This window comes from Siphateles boraxobius, unplaced genomic scaffold (assembly GCF_051911475.1).
Source record: "Siphateles boraxobius isolate OS27281-9 unplaced genomic scaffold, OSU_SipBor_1 130, whole genome shotgun sequence".
Classification (NCBI taxonomy): Eukaryota; Metazoa; Chordata; class Actinopteri; order Cypriniformes; family Leuciscidae; genus Siphateles; species Siphateles boraxobius.
Window position 1 is genome coordinate 39,442,052 of NW_027508734.1, and position 19,911 is coordinate 39,461,962.

Here is a 19,911-nt window from a genome sequence, read left to right on the forward strand (position 1 = left end):
ATTTTGTGTCAATGTGTATAATGTAAAGTGTATTTGAAAATTTTAAGATTTTTTGATAGAAAGTAAGAATGAAGTTCCACCCATGAGATGGAACAAATTCACACAAATTAGCCACCAATTTGCCAAAACGAATTTTCATGAAATTGTGTTGGAAGTTTTTGGAAATAGAAGTTTTTGGAACTTTTTCGGTCACATGTGGTGTCAAGAATGTTGTCATTCATAGTTTTGCCTCCTTTAAACTGGTATGAAATCTTATTCCAGTATGATCCCTTATATAACCAATATACTGTGGCTGGTACTAAAAACAATTTCTTTGCATTTTTCTAATGTAATCCTTTTTCTATTATTAAAAATACATTGGCAGCATAACAGTTAGAGTGAACCTAAACATGAATTTCTTAATGACTTAGTATTTGCTTTAAGAAAAGTAAAAGCATAGAATATTTTTTATTTTATTTTATTTTTTTGCTTTAACAACACCATCACTCGAGCTGCATGAACAATTTTGTGTAAAATCTAATGTTCTCCATCAAACTAAATTAAAGCTTGAGCATTAAATCACTTAATGGCATATTTAACTGATTTAATTAGTGACCTATAGCCATCTTCAATATTGTTTATACATTTTATAAAGAGTAACTTTTTTGTTTAAACAATTCAGTGCAAAAACTTTCCAGGTTTAAATAAAAAACTGTACAACAGTACAAATACAGTATATAAGATTTTCATTGTACAGCATATTTTGTGTACATGGGCAGAGGTAAGGTCTAGAATACTGTAGGTAAATGTTGAAAGGTGACTCTTGATTTTCCATTTCATATTTCATGAGGTACTGTCCCTGTGATTCTGGATTCGTTTATATTGCATTCAGGGGTCAGAGCATTGCGCTTTTAAAGATTGCTGTCTGCTGTGTTTTAGCATGGTCAGCACACTGCCTCCCTGATTTTCAATTTGAACACTGAAGTAAACTGAAGGAGCCAGGCTCAGGAGTGATCGCTCTACTTGCATAGTCTGGAAGAAAAGCGTCTTGTGCCCCGTCACTACAAGTACTTTAATTTAGGGGGAAACAGCAGGCACAATAACTGTTTTAACTAACCAGGTTTTACTAACTAATTTTTCCTCAACCTTTCTCTGCACTTTTTATTTTTAAAATGCATTCACTTTTATATCGCACGCTAAGACAATTGAGTTGTGAGCTGCTTACTAAAAAATTCCAGAACACAATGAGAATATGCGAGATCCCCGTCCCTCCAGCTGTGTATTTCCAACAAGGTCGTCTCCTGCCAAGACTCTCTTTGTCTTGTAATTGTATTCTTACTCAACAACTTAGCCTATTACAATATGGATATTCTCCCAGGGATGTGGTTGGAGAGCCACATACGAGTCATTCGTACACTTCCGCTCTGAAAGATTATCTGCTAGGGTCTATTGTGTCGAAGATGACTGATGTCATTAAATGGGCAAATCTGATAAAGTCCTGATGTATCTAGACTAGATATAGCTAGACTGAAATATTCAGATGCAGCAATGCCGCAGTGACATCAATTCGTCGAGAGCTGCTTTCAGTAACCCCTTTAACTGGCACAACAGTGCTATATGTGCTTTAGCTTCATTTCCTTTTCAGCGCAACAATATGATAAAGATAGAGATTAAATTTTCAGTAACCAGCTTTTTTTCCCACTAACCTGCTGCAGTGCTGTGGGATGTGATTTTGGCAGGAGTCCTGACAGTTTAAAAGTGCAGCAATATTTTTGCTAACAAGGCCTTCACGACGTCAGGAAACATGGGGGTGTACCATCCCACAGCCAATGAATTACCCCCACGGCTTCTGCCTCTGCCTGAAATTGTGCAGTCACATGCTTACATACCATATCTCATGGTTAAATGATTCCAGTCAATATTTAAGTCCATCGCAATACCATAAAACTGACTATCGGCATGAGGTCCTCTAATGATTTAGCAAATGGCCATAAATATAGACAGCTGATTTGATTTAAGTCAATATCTGTAACTCATCTATAACTCTGAGTTTCCCTGTAGTATTGTACAGCTAAGTGTTGTTCATTAGAGAATGCAAGTTCTCTTTTTGCTTTGAATATAAACAGGTGACTAAATTAAATGCGGAAGGTCATAATTTCCCAAGTGAGGGTTGCTAACATGCTTACAAGTAATGATTGCAATTTCATTTTCTTGATTTAATAGGCCAGAGGAAAACAATTAAATTGCAAGTGATTCTCTCTCTCTCTCTCTCTCTCTCTCTCTCTCTCTCTCTCTCTCTCTCTCTCTCTCTCTCTCTCTCTCTCTCTCTCTCTCTCTCTCTCTGTCTCTCTGTCTCTCTCTCTCTCTCTCTCTCTCTCTCTCTCTCTCTCTCTCTCTCTCTCTCTCTCTCTCTGTTTGTTCCTGTGTTTATCTCTGTAGATTCAAACTCTTGAAAGTTGCTCTCAGCTGAAGGCCCAAAGGGAATCTGGGCTGAGCTAATGATAATTTTTCTTGAACAAGTTCATCAGACTAATACAATTACTATATTAAAAGCTCCAAGACTAATGAAATGATAAAATATCAATAGTAATTACATGAATGTATTAAATAATTGTAAGCAGGATACCTTAAGGAGATCCTAATACTAACATTATGAAGTTTTGGCTTCAGACATATTTGGTGGGAACATTAGATCCATGGACAAGATCTCCCTGCAGTCTGATCCACCCACACAGCCAGAAAAGAGCGAGAAAAAGAAGAAGACGAGTGATTACGGCCATTTCATCTGATTATTCATCAGTGTCATTATGATAATGGAGGCAGCATAAGTTATTTTGGCACAATCCAACAGTTGTGTTGATTATACCTGGCCATAGACGCTTAGATCTAAATTGCATTACAAACTAAGACTCCTACTGGATACGCAGGGGAAGTAGAGGAGCTGAGGAAGATCTATGTGGGAGTAATTTGCATTACTCCCTCATTTTGTATCTATTTTCTCTGGCTAAACTGCTTGAAAAGGCCTTCTAAGAGGCAAGTAAGGTATTGATTTTTTACTTGTTTAAACACACCGGTAGGATAGGGCTTCGATCATTTATAAGATGTGCATCACTCTCTTTAGAATATACTGAAGCTCAGATGCTGAATTAAATTGTATTAGACACCCTACTGTTAATGCAGTGCATTTTGGTTGTATTTCGTTGAGCTGGAACATTGCGATAATTTTAATGTGTTTGAAATAAAGCGCAGACGGATCATACTTTTCAAAGTTACTTTAAAATCGCACTCTTTCAAAATAAAACAGTCAGTTTTATCCCATTGTTTAATGTTACTGTCTACTCAAGGTGAATATGACATGTATTTATAGTGTTCTTCAGTCTTTGCAAATTTAAATGGAGGGCTTCCATTTGTAAAGCCTCTTCTTTGGCTTCAACACAGTCTCCCCATTTAAGTAAAGACCTTGGCAGGCATCCCATAAGCAAAATCCTTTCGGTATGCCATTGTTTCCAGGTCCTGAGGAGTCAACACAATGTCTCCTGAGAACTCACTTTAGTGTGTTGTTTTGGTTTGCCCTTTACTTCTAGGGCAAATAAGGAGAGCACATTCCAGAACATTGTACTGTGTATGTAAGTGTTTTAAACATAATATTTCAATTTAGTTAATAACAGATTATGCAATTTTATGTTACCTCTTACCCACCGATGAAAATGCGAAAAGGAAATTCTGCATAAGCTATTTATCTTTTTTGACGGCATTTAATATTTTACACAGATTTTATAGGTGCACATTTCTTTTACAGTCAGAGATGTTCACTGCTTGTATTCACAGCACAACCACGACATGACTGCATTTGGATGTGTATTCTTCCATAACACTGAATCGATTGCTGTCCTTGTGGAGACTCTTGGTGTCCTAAATGTAGGAAACGAGAGGAGCACAGAGTATATCGAAGGATTGCTTCCAAGAACAAGCTATAAGATTCTGTGAATATTAATTGGATGATTTACCACCAAATACATAACCCTGCTAGAAAAAAAAGATCTCAGTTAAACATTTAGATTATTTTGAAACTATGTTTTATATGTATTATATTATAATTACATATTTTTTACTGAAAATAAACAAACATAAAATAATGACCAATAGTGGATGAATAGAGTGCAGTTGGTATAATGACTTTAATCAGTGTCCCTCCCAGTGTCCTTCAGGAGCTGTTATAAAATAGACCTTCATCATATGCTTTCTCTCTGATTTCTTAGAACGCATTTGAAAGAGTTATCAGATATTGATTGTGAAGTAAAATGCAGAGGATGCCAGAGAACAAGTTATAGCCACTAGTGTATACAAGAGACTCTCAGTTGTATTTTTTGATACCGAATAAGCCTAGACTGTAGCATTCATGTGAATATAATATTTGAGCAAGGGTAGGGTGTCAGTTTGAGACACGATTAAAATTAATTTGTCTAAAAGCTACAAAAAAAAAACTGTTTTCATCAGCTAGCTGAAGGAGGTTAATGTTTATTAGATTTTTAAACTGATGTCCCTTGATTATATTCATCTTGAACTTTATAAAGAACCTTGTTTTAAATTGTTTACTCAAAGAGCCTGTTCCATTAAACCTAATCTTTATCTTTATTTGTGTGTTATATATGTGTTAGAGTTTTATCTGTGAAACACAGGTCTTTCATTTAATTGGCATAAGAGACCTTATAAGCCTCCATATTAAGGAATATGCAGGCTTTGGAAAGAGCACTGCAGGGAAAAATTCAGCCAAAATGCACTAAATTAGCATATCACTCTCAAGATTCATCATCATCAACAAAAGGCAAGGATAAGCCTTGCATATGCATTTGGAGGATTATTAAACTGCTGTTGTTTCTTATGTGACTCAAAAAGTGTTTGTATATCATCAAATTATTTTGAATATTTCCCTGCAGCATATTTATGTTTTGACTCTAGATTATACAATTTCTTCTAAAAAAAAAGAAAGAAAAAAGATCTGTATATAACAGCATATAATGCGGCCTTTGCAGATAGACTGGTTTGAGATACAGTATGTAAAATACATATGAGTTTGAATGTGACAATTTTGAAAATGTGTGTCAGAAAACTTACTGTAGGATTATGTGTGGATTGCTATTGTGTAATTAATGAGATACAATGGAGTTTGAAGTAATTTTCGTGTTTCTGATTTTTACTGCAGGCCTCAATCACTCAATCAATACCTGAGAGATTAGTGTGCTTCCTCTGTAAATTCCTTGGTTATTTTTGGTAATGAAAAAGAGGCTCCTGCCAGGACATGCCCTGATTACCTCACGCATCTCATTAAATGTGCGTCCATTGGAAGTTCTCTCAGCTTCTCACAGTAAGGTGTCAATTACGCTGCTGCTAACTAACATTCATTGCCTACCAGCGAGATTAACGTCTCACTGTGACTAAATCAATCAGTTCTCAGTTTTAACAATTTTATAGATGATCACGAGCACAGATGCACTGTGAGACCATCTGAGACATTTAATTTGTATAATGGGGACAAAGACAAGGTTTATTCAAATTGAATCGTTCATTGTATGCTAAGAAGACATATGTGAGATACACATACTATTTAGACTTGATCATCACTGGCAGAAGCATGTGATATTTCCAGTCAGGATTTAGACTGCTTCTAACAACAGAATGCAATCTAATACTCATGACAAAAGTCAAGCTCACAATCATCTGGAACGTTTATTTACTGTATAATACCATTTATCAACCAACATACAGCTCACTCATTCATTGAGGTTGTTGAGGAGGTCTTATTGGTGCCATGCGACTTTATGGAATTACCTTTGAGCCAATAATAATGATTGTAACTTTTCAAGAAACGAATGTAAATATAAATTGAAATGGAATAAAATATCTGTGAAATTGAAGAAAAAAAATTGCAGCCGTTTATAATAGTTTTTTATACACTGCATGTTTTCTAACTGTTACACATCTTTTTTTTGCTAATCTGAACTTACAAATGTGCTCTTATAGTTTTCATTTATGCTTCTAAGTTTTCATTTACGCTCCCTGAGTTCACTTTAGAGAGATCTCTTGTATAAGTTACGCAATGGAGAAAACTCCTTTTCTCGAGAATGTTGAAGCAATTTTTTTAAAACGCAGTGCAGCTGCACAGCAGACATACAGCTGAGCTCCTTAGTTCGCTTATTGTCTGTGCTGCGGCAACTGCATGAACCTATGGCGAGTCAGCTAGGATGCGCGAACCAATCAGGACGCTTCGCTCCCGCGCGATCCACCACCTGTCTGTTCGGCCCAGCAGTCAAAGGTTTTGCGGAACGTTACAAAGAGGCTCAGAAAGCGTCGCATGAAAGCTGACGCGCCCATTTAGAATGCTGACAACCAAACAAATCCTCGCGCAGATTTGCCTGGGGGTTTTTCTCAGTGGATCTTAAAGATGCTTACTTTCACATTCAGATTGCACCCCATCACAGGCCATTCTTGAGATTAGCCTTTGAGGGGAACGCTTATCAGTACACAGTCCTACCATTCGGGTTATCACTAGCACCTCGTACGTTTACGAAGTGCATGGACACAGCTCTCACCCCCCTGAGACAACGGGGAGTGCGAGTGTTGAACCACCTCGACGATTGGCTGGTTATAGCCTCAGCCATCTAGAATGCCTAGGTCTCAGGATCAACGCTTCAAAAAGCACATTGTCTCCCAGCCAGAGTATATCTTTTCTGGGAACAGTCATAAATTCTATACAGATGAGAGTGCGGCTGACGTCAGAGCGCGCGCTTGCCATTCAGTGTCTAGCGGCATCATTCAGAGCAGGCGCTTGCGCTCCTCTCAAGAGATTTCAGAGGATGTTAGGCCTCATGGCCTCAGCATCATCAGTACTCCAGTTGGATCTACTGTATATGTGTCCCCTCCACCGCTGGTTAAGACCCTGTGTACCAGCTCACGCGTGGCGATCTGGCCACTTACGAATCAAAGTGAACCACGGCTGTGTCAGAGCCCTGGCTCCTTGGAAAGCAGCCGACAGGTATCAGTCTGGCGTAAGTATGGGCGTGATTTCGAGGAGGAAAGTGATCTCAGCAGATGCTTCCAACAGAGATTGGGGGGCCGTATACGAGAGCAGGCCCATCTCCGGCCTTTGGTCGAGCCCGGAGAGGTGCCTACACATAAACTGTCTAGAGATGACAGCAGTCGCTCTATCACTAAAAGCTTTCCTCCCATACATAGAAGGTCACCATGTCTTGGTACGGTCGGACAACATGTCAGTGGTTTCCTATACAAATTGTCAAGGCCATCTCCGGTCAAGCAACCTGTACATCATAGCCAAACACCCTTTGCTATGGGTTTAGCTCAACCTGCGCTCGCTAAGAGTGGCGCACGTGCCAGGCATTCTGAACCAGGGTGCGGATATGGTATCCAGAGACAATGTCCTCCCAGGGGAATTGTCTCTTCACCCGCAAATGGTTCAGATGATATGGAGTATATTCGGCGAGGTAGAAGTCGACCACTTCGCCTCAGAAGACAATGCTCGTTGCCAAACATTTTTCTGCAAAGACAGGGACATGCTGGCGCAGAACTGGCCACACCGCCCGCTGTACGCATTCCAGCCGGTCACGAATCACGATGCTACCTCAGTCGAACGGATCAGGGAGAGCAAGTGTGCAGTGCTCTTGGTAGCCCCGCTCTGGAAGAACCAGACATGGTTCTCCGAGTTGGCTCAGCTGCTGGAATCAGCCCCATGGCCGATACCGCTGAGGAGAGACCTCCTCACGCAGACGAACAGGATGATCTGTCATCCCTGTCCTGACCTGTGGACCCTCCATGTATGGCCCCTCAACGGGTATCCGGGAACCTTCCGGATAAGGTGCTAAAGCTAGAGCGCCTTCAACCAGGCATCTTTATGCTCTAAAATGGTCAGTGTTCTCTAGCTGGTTCTCACAGTGCGGAACCTGGACCCCTACTCATGTGGACTAACAAGGGTACTTTCCTTTCGAAATGAGCTTTTGGACGCGGGTCGCACCCCCTCCACGCTCAGTATATGTCGCGGCCATAGCAGCATTTCATGCTCACGTGGCTGAGCAATCACTGGGAAGAAATGACCTAGTCGTACGCTTCCTCAAGGGAGCAAGAAGGCTAAACCTGCCTCGACCCCCCTCTATACCTATTTGGGACCTTTCTACGGTCCTGGAGGCCATGAAAGGGGCCCCTTTCGAGCCACTTCAGTCTGCTGGCCTGAAGCCGCTTTCCCTCAAAACTGCCCTCTTGCTAGCACTGGCATCAGTCAAGCGATTGGGTTATTTGCAAGCACTCTCTGTGAGCGTTTACTGCCTTGAATTCGGGCCCAACGACTCTAGAGTCGTCTTGAAGCCAAGGCACGGGTATGTTCCTAAAGTGCTCTCGAGATCGTTCAGAGCGCAGGTTATTTCACTGTTAGCTCTTCCTTCGTTAGAAGACAAACCTACTCTGCCCTGTGAGGGCTCTCAGAGTCTATTTGGAGCGTTCTGCCCACTTCAGGCAGTCAGAACAGCTCTTCGTGTGCTACGGAGGCCGCACCAGAGGTTGTACGGTCATGAACCAGAGTCTGTCAAACTGGATAGTTGATGCTATCTCGCTAGCTTGTTCTTGTTGCCATTTTTTTTTCATGCTGATAATTTGATTTAGTTATTTCATTTAGTTAATATTATCTTCTAACATTTAAAATTGGAATTACATTTTTAACAATCATCAACTATTTCAATTGTGACTTTAAACCAGTTGAATGAATGTAATTAAAAATATGAATTAATTCAAATAAATTTACATTACTTCATTGTCACTACAGCATATACAAAAGTATCAAAGTGAAAGTCTTGGATGCAATTATGTTGTGACAGGAAATACCAGAATCCACAAAACAGTACCTGCATAAAATGCACAGTATTCTCATGATATACATTACTATAAAAAATGCACAAGAACAAATACAGAATACATACTTAAAATTCATATACATTTTAAATGATGCAATGATCATTTTATATATATATATATATATATATATATATATATATATATATATATATATATATATATCCATGGCTGTGTGTATTCCCTGGTTGCTGGATGTTTTCAGTCATAATTACTTGCATGTATTAGGTTTTGCATTTGGACATATATTTATTATTAAAGACTATCAAAGATTAAACATTTTCTTCCAAAATGTTCATTTGAATTGAGCATTTTTAAATGATTAATATTCAAATACAGACACATAAAAAAAATGTGTTACTCATACTAGCTACATATAATAGCTTGATCAGTCACACAAAAGTAATCAGAATAAATATTGACTCACTGCAAACAGGGCGATACTTCAAAATAATTGAGTGTTTATATATCATGAAAAGAGACGTGGTTTGTGGTCGTGTCTCTCCTCTTTCAAAAACTCTGCATTGCAAATTAATCAGCAATTTCAAAATTCAGGTTTAAATAGCTTTATTGGCATGGTAAAAAGGCTTTACATTGCCAAAGTTGAATCAGGCAGTGATTGACAGCGCTCTGGTCCAATAGCATTGGTTGTTAGACACAGTACTTTTTGTAACAACTGTATGTTGTTTGGGGTGGCTGGGGGGAAATATTATCTAATCGAAGCAAATATGATCTAATCGAAGACTGTAACCGTATGTAGATAAACAGGCCCTGTAATGATTGGGCTAAATCAAGACAACACTGCTGTATAATGTTATGGGGTCTCACTGAGTTCAAAAATACCTCTCCACCTGAAAAAACAAGTACTGTATTATAAATAGTATTAGTATATTAAAACGTTTTTAAAAATCTAACTTACCACGAGTATCCAGTATCCTGTTAGTGACGATGATTGATGATAATGATTTAAAGGGGTGGTAAAATGCCCTTTTCACAAGATGTAAAATAAATCTCTGATGTCCCCAGAGTGTGTGTGTGTGAAGTTTTAGCACAAAATACCCCACAGATATTTTTATATAGCATGTTAAAGTTGTCACTTTTTGGGGGTTAGCAAAATGCACCGTTTTGTGCCTGGCTCAATTAAAAATGTATTTGAATGAATTCAATGTGCTGCCTCAGAGGGTGGGGTTTCAAGAGCTCTTGTGTGTTAGCAGAGCGATTACCTCACGCAGACACTAAAATGACAGAAACTGTTCTGCCTTTAATGTTAAAACAGAGTCAGACAAAGATGGAGAGACTCAAGAAGAAGTGACAACATGTAGAATGCAACAGGACGTCTCTGAATGGCTGATGAATTTATGTTGCTGATGAAGAGTTAACTATCTTCAATTAGCATATTCTGTCATGATAAATATAAATCGCTCGTATAGGAACTGTTGTGAGATGCACACAGAGTGACTTTTTATTGCATGTGAAAAGAAGGATGCTAAAGTTTGAGCTGACTCACAAATGTACTCTTATACAACAACTTTTCCTCTTCTCAACATGGACTGCATGTTCCCGGGGGTGGGGTTTATGTTCATTTTAGGGTTGCTGATGTCACTAACCCTGGAGGAATTTCATGTAGTCCCTACCAGACGTTTGTTGTAGTCCTTTTCTTTAAAAGCAAATATCTCCCTTTGCTTTGAACTTTGAGCATTGCAACTTTGCAGATGTTGTTTATGCTCAAACAGCAACTTTTAACACTAGCTAAAGTTAGAAAAGTGAAATCGTTTTACCACCCCTTTGATTCGTCTGAACTATTCATTCTATAAGAAATCATCTCAACAATGTAGTAACTTTATATCACTAAAATGAAATAGAAAGCTGCGCTTACAGACGCTTACATCCACACATGTAAACACAACACTGACGTCTTCACTTCCAGGGGCCTGTTTCAATAAGGAGATTCAACCAACTCTGAGTTAAAACTTAGTTAAAAGTTGATTTATCCTGGGATATGAAACTCTGAGTTTTCGGTTTCAGAACAGCTGAATTGACCTAATTCAATCAACTCTTGAGTAGGTTGACTGAGTTAAGCACGTGCACCACGACTATGAAAAGCCATGATCAATGGAGCTCCGAAATTACGATTCACCATGACAACAGCACCCAAAAAAAAAAAGACTTCCACATACTTCCGAGTCAATACACAACTATGATTTTTATTCACTGTTATATTATCAGGGGAAAACTGACAGGAAGGTAAGTTATTGAACTAATACTCATTTTCATGGTATCCCACAGGCAAAAAACAAACAAACAAAAAACGTGTCATCAACTAAAAGTGAACAATACATTCATAATTCAATCAGTTAAATGGCTTAATGGCTGTAGGCTACAGGACTTTACAAACATTTGACATAATAAATAAATATAATTCAGTGTCTATTTCAATGTGCAGCAGCTGTTTCCACATAGTATAATGCTCTTTTCACATAATTAAATGTTCTCTAATCCAACCTGTTACATTTTTTTAATTAGGCTAATGAAATTAACATTTGACTTCTACTGGGCCAACAGCAAGAAGGCATAGGTTTCAGTAGTCTATAATTAATCGAATTATTAGGTTACTTTTAGAGGTCACAGCAAGATGTTATGAAATGAACGTCATTTATCATATTAGCCTCATTTAAACCGATTTCTACAACACTGTCCTGCAATCCTGTGAAACTTCTCTTTGATGGATCTCATGCGTTTGTGTACAGGAAACAACACAAAAACTCTCAGAAAGAGCGTGAGAGCGAGGCACATTTTCCTTCCCGCTCTGATACAGCAGCTTTACTAATGTGCTCTCTCCGATGTTACATAGAAAAATGTGCAATGAATGAAAGTACAGCACTGCAAAAAATGCTTTTTTTACTTAGCATTTTTGTCTTGTTGTTTCCAGTCAAAATATCTATAAGATTATTAAATCAAAAGAGAGATGTGAAAACAGTTAGCAAAACATGCAGTGTATTAAAGTCAAAAGATTTGCCTGCGTTTTTTTTTTTTTTTTTTTTTTTTTTTCACAGATATTTTATTCAGTTTCAATTTATATTTGCATTAGTCTCTTGAAAAGTTACGTTCATTATTATTGGCACAAAAGTAATTCCATATGACTTCAGCTCCTGTTGCCATTTTGATCGGAAAGCTCTGTCTCATACTTTATTTACTTTCCAACTGTGGTGGCAGATTCTGAGAGTAAAATGTTGTAATTATGACAGAGCTTGCTTGATCTTGTAAATTAAAGCATTTCTATTTATTTCAAGATACTCGATTGCCTTACTTTCAGTTTCATAAAACACTGAAATTAAATTTCGATTGTCAACGTGAGTTTGTAAGAGACTTGTGTCAGGGGTCCTAAATTTCTCTCTCCTTTTATTTCCCTCTCATTATTAACGAGAATACTGATTATAGTAACCTATTTGCAAACAGTGGATAAGACATCTTGTTTTTCATAAGAACACTTGAGCAGATAATGAGAGCAGAGACTTGTGGGGTGACGGAATTTTAAATTTAGTGTGTGCTGTAGCAGTGGCACATTTTTTGTGGGTTTTGACAATTCAGTTTCTATGTATCTTCATAGTATGTGCAAGCATAGAGTGCTGAATATACAAGCCAAAGACACATCCTTATCTCCTAGATATGCCCAGTGATGGGCATGTCTGCAGCTTAATCCATCCCTCTGAAAGCTTGCTGTGACAGGATTTCCATATATCCCTTTTTAGCGCATAGCATACAAGATTCAGGAGTGTTTGTACTTATAATATTATAGTAAAAGCACAACAGTACAAGAACATCAAAAAGGCATTTTCTTTACTGGGTGTGGCTAGTTTTTCCCTGAAAAATTATGTTCCTATAATAAAGTGACATTTTAATATTCTCGTTTGAAACCAACTAGCCCCCCCCCACCCCCACCCTAAAGAAACTCTGTCAAAATTCAATACTTGACTAAGCTCATGTCTGCTATATACAGGGCAAAAACAAACAAAAAACAATCAAGAAAATTGCATCTTTCCGTCCCTTATTCTTTGAATTATTTGTGGTGTGTTTCTGTTTGCAGGCTCATTAAACTACTGCGACAGTAATTATGCTCAATTTATCAGCCACATTGGAGAACTATATCTTGCATGTACATTGCCTAAACAGCAATACTTGTTTTTGTTCGACATCATAAGAATATCAGAAATGTACATGCAGCCATTTGACAGAAGAATGTTCTTTTTGTTGTAAAAAATTGCCGAACATCAGCGGAATTTGATGTTCTGTTTGACTGCCATCATGTTACACTGACATTCACTATGACACATTTTGCTAACATATTTATTTTCCTCTTCCTCTTTTTCAGACTGCCTATAAATGTTTGGGGAGAGAAAATCTGCTGGCATTAAACTATGAATGTTGAACAAGATGACCTCTTACCATCAGCGCCAGATGTTGAGAGGTCCTAGATGGAAAGGGGCTTGGTTTGACCCCTTGTTTCTCCTGCTTTTAGCCCTACAGTTGCTTGTTGTTGCCGGATTGGTGCGAGCCCAGACCTGTCCCTCTGTATGTTCCTGCAGTAATCAATTTAGTAAGGTCATCTGCACACGCAGAGGGCTAAAGGATGTCCCTGATGGCATCTCCACCAATACACGGTATCTAAACCTTCAGGACAATCAAATCCAGGTCATCAAAGTAGACAGTTTCAAGCATCTACGACACCTTGAGATTCTTCAGCTTAGCAGAAACCACATCCGCAACATCGAGATTGGCGCCTTCAACGGCCTAGCCAGCCTTAATACCCTGGAGCTTTTTGACAATCGCCTCACGACCATCCCAAATGGCGCCTTTGAGTATCTATCAAAACTAAAAGAGCTGTGGCTTAGGAATAACCCTATTGAGAGCATACCGTCTGATGCCTTTAGTCGCCTGCCATCCCTGCGGCGGTTGGACTTGGGAGAGCTGAAGCGTCTCTCCTACATCTCGAGTGGAGCATTTCAGGGCTTGGGTAACCTTCGCTACCTGAATCTGGGCATGTGTAACCTCAAAGAGGTCCCCAACATTCAGCCCTTGATTCGCCTGGATGAGCTGGAGATGTCCGGGAACCAGCTCACCGTCATCCAGCCCAGTTCTTTTAAGGGTCTTGTCCATCTTCAGAAGCTGTGGATGATGCATGCCCAAGTCCAAATCATAGAGCGGAACTCCTTGGATGACCTGCACTCTTTGCGAGAGCTCAACCTGGCTCACAATAACCTTTCCTTATTGCCCCATGATCTCTTCACGCCTTTGCACCACTTGCAACGAGTGCATTTGCATCATAATCCCTGGAACTGTAACTGTGATATTCTTTGGCTGAGCTGGTGGCTGAGAGAGACCGTACCAACGAACACCAGCTGCTGCGCACGCTGTAATTCCCCTCCCAGCCTCAAGGGGCGCTACATCGGTGAGCTGGACCAGAGCTACTTTCAATGCTACGCCCCTGTTATCGTCGAACCACCTGCCGACCTCAATTTGACTGAGGGAATGGCGGCAGAGCTCAAATGTCGGACAAATTCAGTGACCTCGGTCAGCTGGCTAACACCAAATGGCTCCATCATAACACATGGGGTGCTCAAAATGCGCATTTCCGTCCAAAACGACGGAACGCTAAACTTCACCAACGTCACCGTCCAGGACACAGGAACATACACTTGCATCGTAAGCAACATGCAAGGAAACATTTCAGCCTCTGCTGTCCTCAACGTGACATCCGTTGACAACAGTGGCTTTAGTTACTTCACTACAGTCACCGTAGAGACAATTGAAACCCCTATCGATGGGGAGAGCAGGACACCGGTTCAGCCGTCTTTTGGCTGGGCATCCTCCTCAACCACAAGGGGAACACCCATTGCCACCGAGAGAGCGTACACAATTCCTGTGACTGACATAGACATTGATGGCGCTCTCAATGGTTTGGAGGAGGTGATGAAAACCACAAAGATTATTATTGGCTGCTTTGTGGCCATCACACTCATGGCTGCCGTCATGCTTATAATATTCTACAAGATGCGCAAGCAGCACCACCAGCAGGATCACGATGGGCCAACCCGCACCATTGAGATCATCAACGTCCACGAGGAGCTGACGAGGGTTCCGGCCATGGAGAGTCACCTGACTCTTCCTCCACTGGAGCATGAGCATTACAACCACTATAACTCCTACAAAACTGCTTATAACCATGTGTCTGCTCTTAGCTCACTGCATAGTTCAGTGCATGAACCTTTACTAATCCAAGCCAGCTCGAAGGATAATGTACAGGAGACGCAAATTTGACCATGTTGGACGAAATGAATTCTACCAATGCTGTTTAAATTTTGGTTGTGGACATGCTGTCGTCATGAAGATGACTGTGTGCATTAAGACATTCAGCAATGTCAATGAGAGCCATGGTGTATATGTCATTATTTTAACAAGTGTCTTTACAAATCTTATTTATTTAAAGATATGTGAAGTGACTGAATCATGAAATCATAAGACAAAAAAGGTTAATATTGTCTTCTTTTTTTCTTTTTCAGTTCTATATTTTGTAAACTGGGGTAATCAATGGTTTACTTAAATGTGCTAGTAGAATTAAGGTCAACTGCCATGCTTTTGAGAGCAATGAGACAACAGTTGTTGTTTTTTCATTTGTTTGTTTTGTTTTGTTTTGTTTGTTCTTTTTAGTTGTGACATATTATATCCTATTGCTCCACTGTGTTTTAATTTTTTTGAGATAGTGAAAACAAAAAGTGGCCACTGAAAACTGCAGACTTTAAATCGCATAGAGCACTTAGATATGAATGGTGGGCCTGATGGATGCAGCGACTCTAGAGAGGTGTATAAATGGTTACATTTCCCCATGAAAAATCCTGTTACTGAACAAAATAGGGAAAGCTTTCATTATCAGGGCCTGGATTATTCTGCAAATGCAGCTAGTGTGAAAGGAAACATTTCTATGTATAGAAGCTACTGTTCTGAACACACATCAATTGACTTCAATTCAGAAAATAGGTTTGCATAATTGCCTTGAATTACAGTTCTTAAGTCAAGTTATTATATAAAACGTGGCATTTAAAATTCAGCATTTTGTTGCTGTTTTTCCCCCCAAAATCTGTAAATATATGTATAACTGTAAATGCCACAGACCTATAAATATAAAAATTTATTTATATATTTACATCAGTGAATATCAGGGTAGTTCAAATATAGCCCCAATGTTACATGTGTGTGGGATATGATAATGAAATACAAGATATGAATAAACCCTGAGTAACTGAGGAGGAGAGAATATGATTTCTAAGATTTTTGCGGCTTTAAGACAAAAATGGGTATGAGGAAAGAAATAATGAAACAAAAAATAACCTGTTAATGTCAATATGGAAACCAATGACCTAGTGAAAAACATACTGGACAAAATCAAAGTGCGCCTAGTGCATAAAACGTGTATTGTTTATTTGAGAACTGTATTATTTTCAACAGAAGGGATTTTTTTAACCACGTTTTTTACTGTGAATGTGTGCTTTTGTATGTTTGTGAGTTGTATCTGCCCTATACTGTACCATCAGTTATTATTTTACCATTGTCTATAGAATATTACGTTCATTCTGTTTTTCTGTATTTTGAAAATAACTCTTGTATGGTTTATTTGACTGGCAACAGCATACCTCACCTAACATGATGATGATGACGAGTGAGTGAACGTGTCGTTGTGTCTACACATGCAAAGGGTTATTTGCTCTACCATGAAACTCTGTTTTTCACCAGCTTGTGTATTGCTTTCTCAAAACATTGATAAAAGCTTATGTGTGATATCTCTCTCCCCCCTTTTAATCATTTTCGACGGCATGATAAGAAGATGTGATACTGGTCTCACCAGTCAACGGCTGAAGTAAACCTAATAGGTTCATATGTCAAAGGCATCAGGAAAGTACATGAAGAATATACCTCTAATTCATCACATGTGCTGACAAGTTTCATTTTAATACAACCCCAAAAAAGAAAATCCAGAAAAGTTTGGACATTTTGTAAAATGCAATAAAATCAAGAATCTGATTTGTGAATTCTCTTTCAACTTTATTAAACTGACAGAAGTGCAAAAAAAAAAGATTTACAATGTTTTCACTTTATTATATTTTGTAAATATAAAAAAAAAACATTTTTGATCTGCAACACACTCCGAAAAAGTTTGGACAGAGGCATGTTTTACCACTGTCACATCACCCTTGCTTTTAATTACACTTTTCAATAGTTTGGGAGTTGATGATGCTAATTGTTGCAGTTTTGCAAGTGGACTTTTTGCCCAATCTCGCCTGATACAAGACAACTGCTCAACGGTCAATGGTCGTTTTCCTTTTCATTATGGGCCCTACATTTTCAATAAGAGACCGATCTGGAGTGCAGGCAGACCAGTCAAGCACATCGACTCTACAGTGTAGTGTCTACGAAGCCACTCTGTTGTAGCACGTACAGAATGAGGCCTGCCGTTGTCTTGCTTCCCAGGAAAGATGTCATCTTGATGCCATTAAATGTCTCTGTACAATCCCAATATATGCCTTCATGTCAGTGGTATCTTCACACACATGCAAGTCACCCATGCCGTTTGCACCCCCATACCATGACAAATGTTTGATTTTGCACCTGTTGCTGCTGAAAGGCTGGCTGGTCCCTTTCAGCCTGAGAACTCAATGTCCGTTTTTCCCAAAAACAAAGCTGAAATGTGGACTCTTCTCCTTTGGACCATCTGAGAAGAGCTCGGGCCCCGAGAACTCAGCTGCATCTCTGCATTGAACTGATGTATAGATTTCTCCATGCGTATCAGATTGGAGTTGCATTTCTTGATGCATCAGCAGACTCTGTTAAGTGACAATGGTTTTTTCAAAGTACTCCTGAGCCCACATCGCTATACTTTACACAGTAACATGGCGGTTTCTCATGAAATGCCATCTAATGGCTCACACATTCAATGGAGGTCTCCTGCCTTGCTCTACATGTACTGGGATTTTACTGGATTCCCTGAATCTTTTCACAATATTATGTTTGATGGTGAAAGACATAAAGTCTTTGCAATCTTGCATTGAGAAATGTGATTTTTGAATTGTGTGACAATTATCTCATGAAATTTGGCAGAAAGGGATGAACCATGACCCATCTTTGCTTGCAAAGACTGAGATGCTCCTTTTACGCTCAGTCATGATACCCTCACCTATTACCAATTCACCTTATTGTGGACTGTTTCAAAAGAGATTAACTTGGATATTCTGTAAGATTTTCATTTTTATTTTGCCTCTGTCTCAACTTTTTTTTTTTGGAGTGTGTAGCAGCCATCAAAATCAGAATTTGTTTATATTGACAAAATGCAATTACGTGTTCAGTGAAAACATTGTAAATCTTTTCTACTTTTGTCAGTTAAATTAAGTTGAAAAAGAATTCACAAATCACAGATTCTTGATAAAATGTCCCAACTATTCTGGATATGGGGTTGTAGATGAGTTTGCCAGCAGGGAATTCATCACACCGCATTTTGTATGTAAAGATGCACTCTTACATTTTAGCATTTAGCGTCTACTGAATGTGTCAAATTTTATCGTACATGTTTCCTTTTATATTTAATTCTAAATGTTGAATTTTTTGGTGGCCCCAGTCTTTTATTTTCACCCTCATTGCCATTCATATATGGAACATGAATTGAAACCACATGTTAAGCATTTCATAAAGGATAAACTGTTGCTTCCCAGCATATGTGTTTTTTTAATCAATTAATTATTTTTTGTATCCGATTAAAAAATGTTCCTACCATTTTTATTGTACATAATCGATGGGATAAATTGGGACACAAAAAACAGCATTGTACTGTTGGGGGAAAAAAGATTAAAATGTCTCTGTTTTCAGAGGGTTTGTACATGAATGCTAGCTTGCTCCTATCTGCTTCAGTGTTCCTGAGCACTGCATCAGTTACAGAAGCTACTATGACTAGCTCAATGAAACCTACATGGCCTACATGGAAAATATGTGGTGTTGGACTAAGCGGATTATCTTTTGTTTTCTTCTTGTGGTTGGTTTGTTTGTTTGTTATTAGATTTCTGAACTGAAGCGATTTTTTGGCAAGAGAATGTCTCTTTATTGACATATTTCTACAAGAACTGTTATTGAAAATAACCAATAATATTTCTGTCAAACTACTTATTTGCTGATCAATTCATAATGCTATGGGGATACAGCTAACTAAGCGTTAACCGTGAAAAAAATATATAAAATACCAGAGATTGTAGTCCATTCGGTACATGCTGTAAATGTAAATAAAATGTTTTTCTAAAGTTTGGGGACTATGTATTTTTCAGTGTTTTAAATGATTTGCTTTGGTTGTTTGTGGTCATTTCAACAAAACCTATAATTCCCATATTTCTTTATTTTCTCTGTCTATTACAAAAAGAAAAAAAAATATTTCAGACCAATGGAGAATCACACTCAGAACCAGCCATACCATACAATGCCATTTGGTCTCATGGTCAGGGGTAAATGTTTACCTCTTCTAAGCCTTGAACTACATTTTAATAATACAATGTTTCCGAGGTGGAATAACATGAGAAATGGAAATATTCCTGACTTGTGGCTCAAGCCTTGATCGGGAGTGTGACAAATCAAGGCTTGGGCCATAGGATGCATTAGCTCTGTTAATTGTTAATTTTTTTATATTTTGTTGTTATTACACCAAGTAATCTTAAAAGTTAATATTCATTGATCATTTCTGTTGTATTAAATAGGTGTCAAATCACATAAATAACTTTTAAACTAGTAAATTAAACGATGCATAATAGTTAGTAAGTCAGAGTCAACATAAGTCTGTTTGGAAAAGCACAAAGAGACAGTACAGATATGAATAGACAAAATCATTAGCACATTTTATGAATTTGTAGTTGTCAGATTTGATTCCTGATTTGGAATATGTTATTTAAATATAATTTCAACAAACTGCAATAGATTTCTCTCTTTCCACATTCA

At 38.5% G+C, this 19,911-nt stretch overlaps 1 protein-coding gene across 1 annotated transcript in view; it reads left to right on the forward strand.

Annotated features, from left to right (window-relative positions):
- The window catches only part of lrrc4cb (leucine rich repeat containing 4C, genome duplicate b), a 35,113-nt gene extending 15,887 nt beyond the window's left edge, over positions 1 to 19,226 (forward strand). Inside the window, exon 2 of the mRNA XM_077229385.1 lies at positions 13,262 to 19,226. Coding sequence (XP_077085500.1) covers positions 13,312 to 15,207 — 1,896 coding nt within the window. The 5' untranslated portion in view covers positions 13,262 to 13,311 and the 3' untranslated portion in view covers positions 15,208 to 19,226. The remainder of the gene's footprint in view (positions 1 to 13,261) is intronic.
- Positions 19,227 to 19,911: the final 685 nt, after the last annotated feature.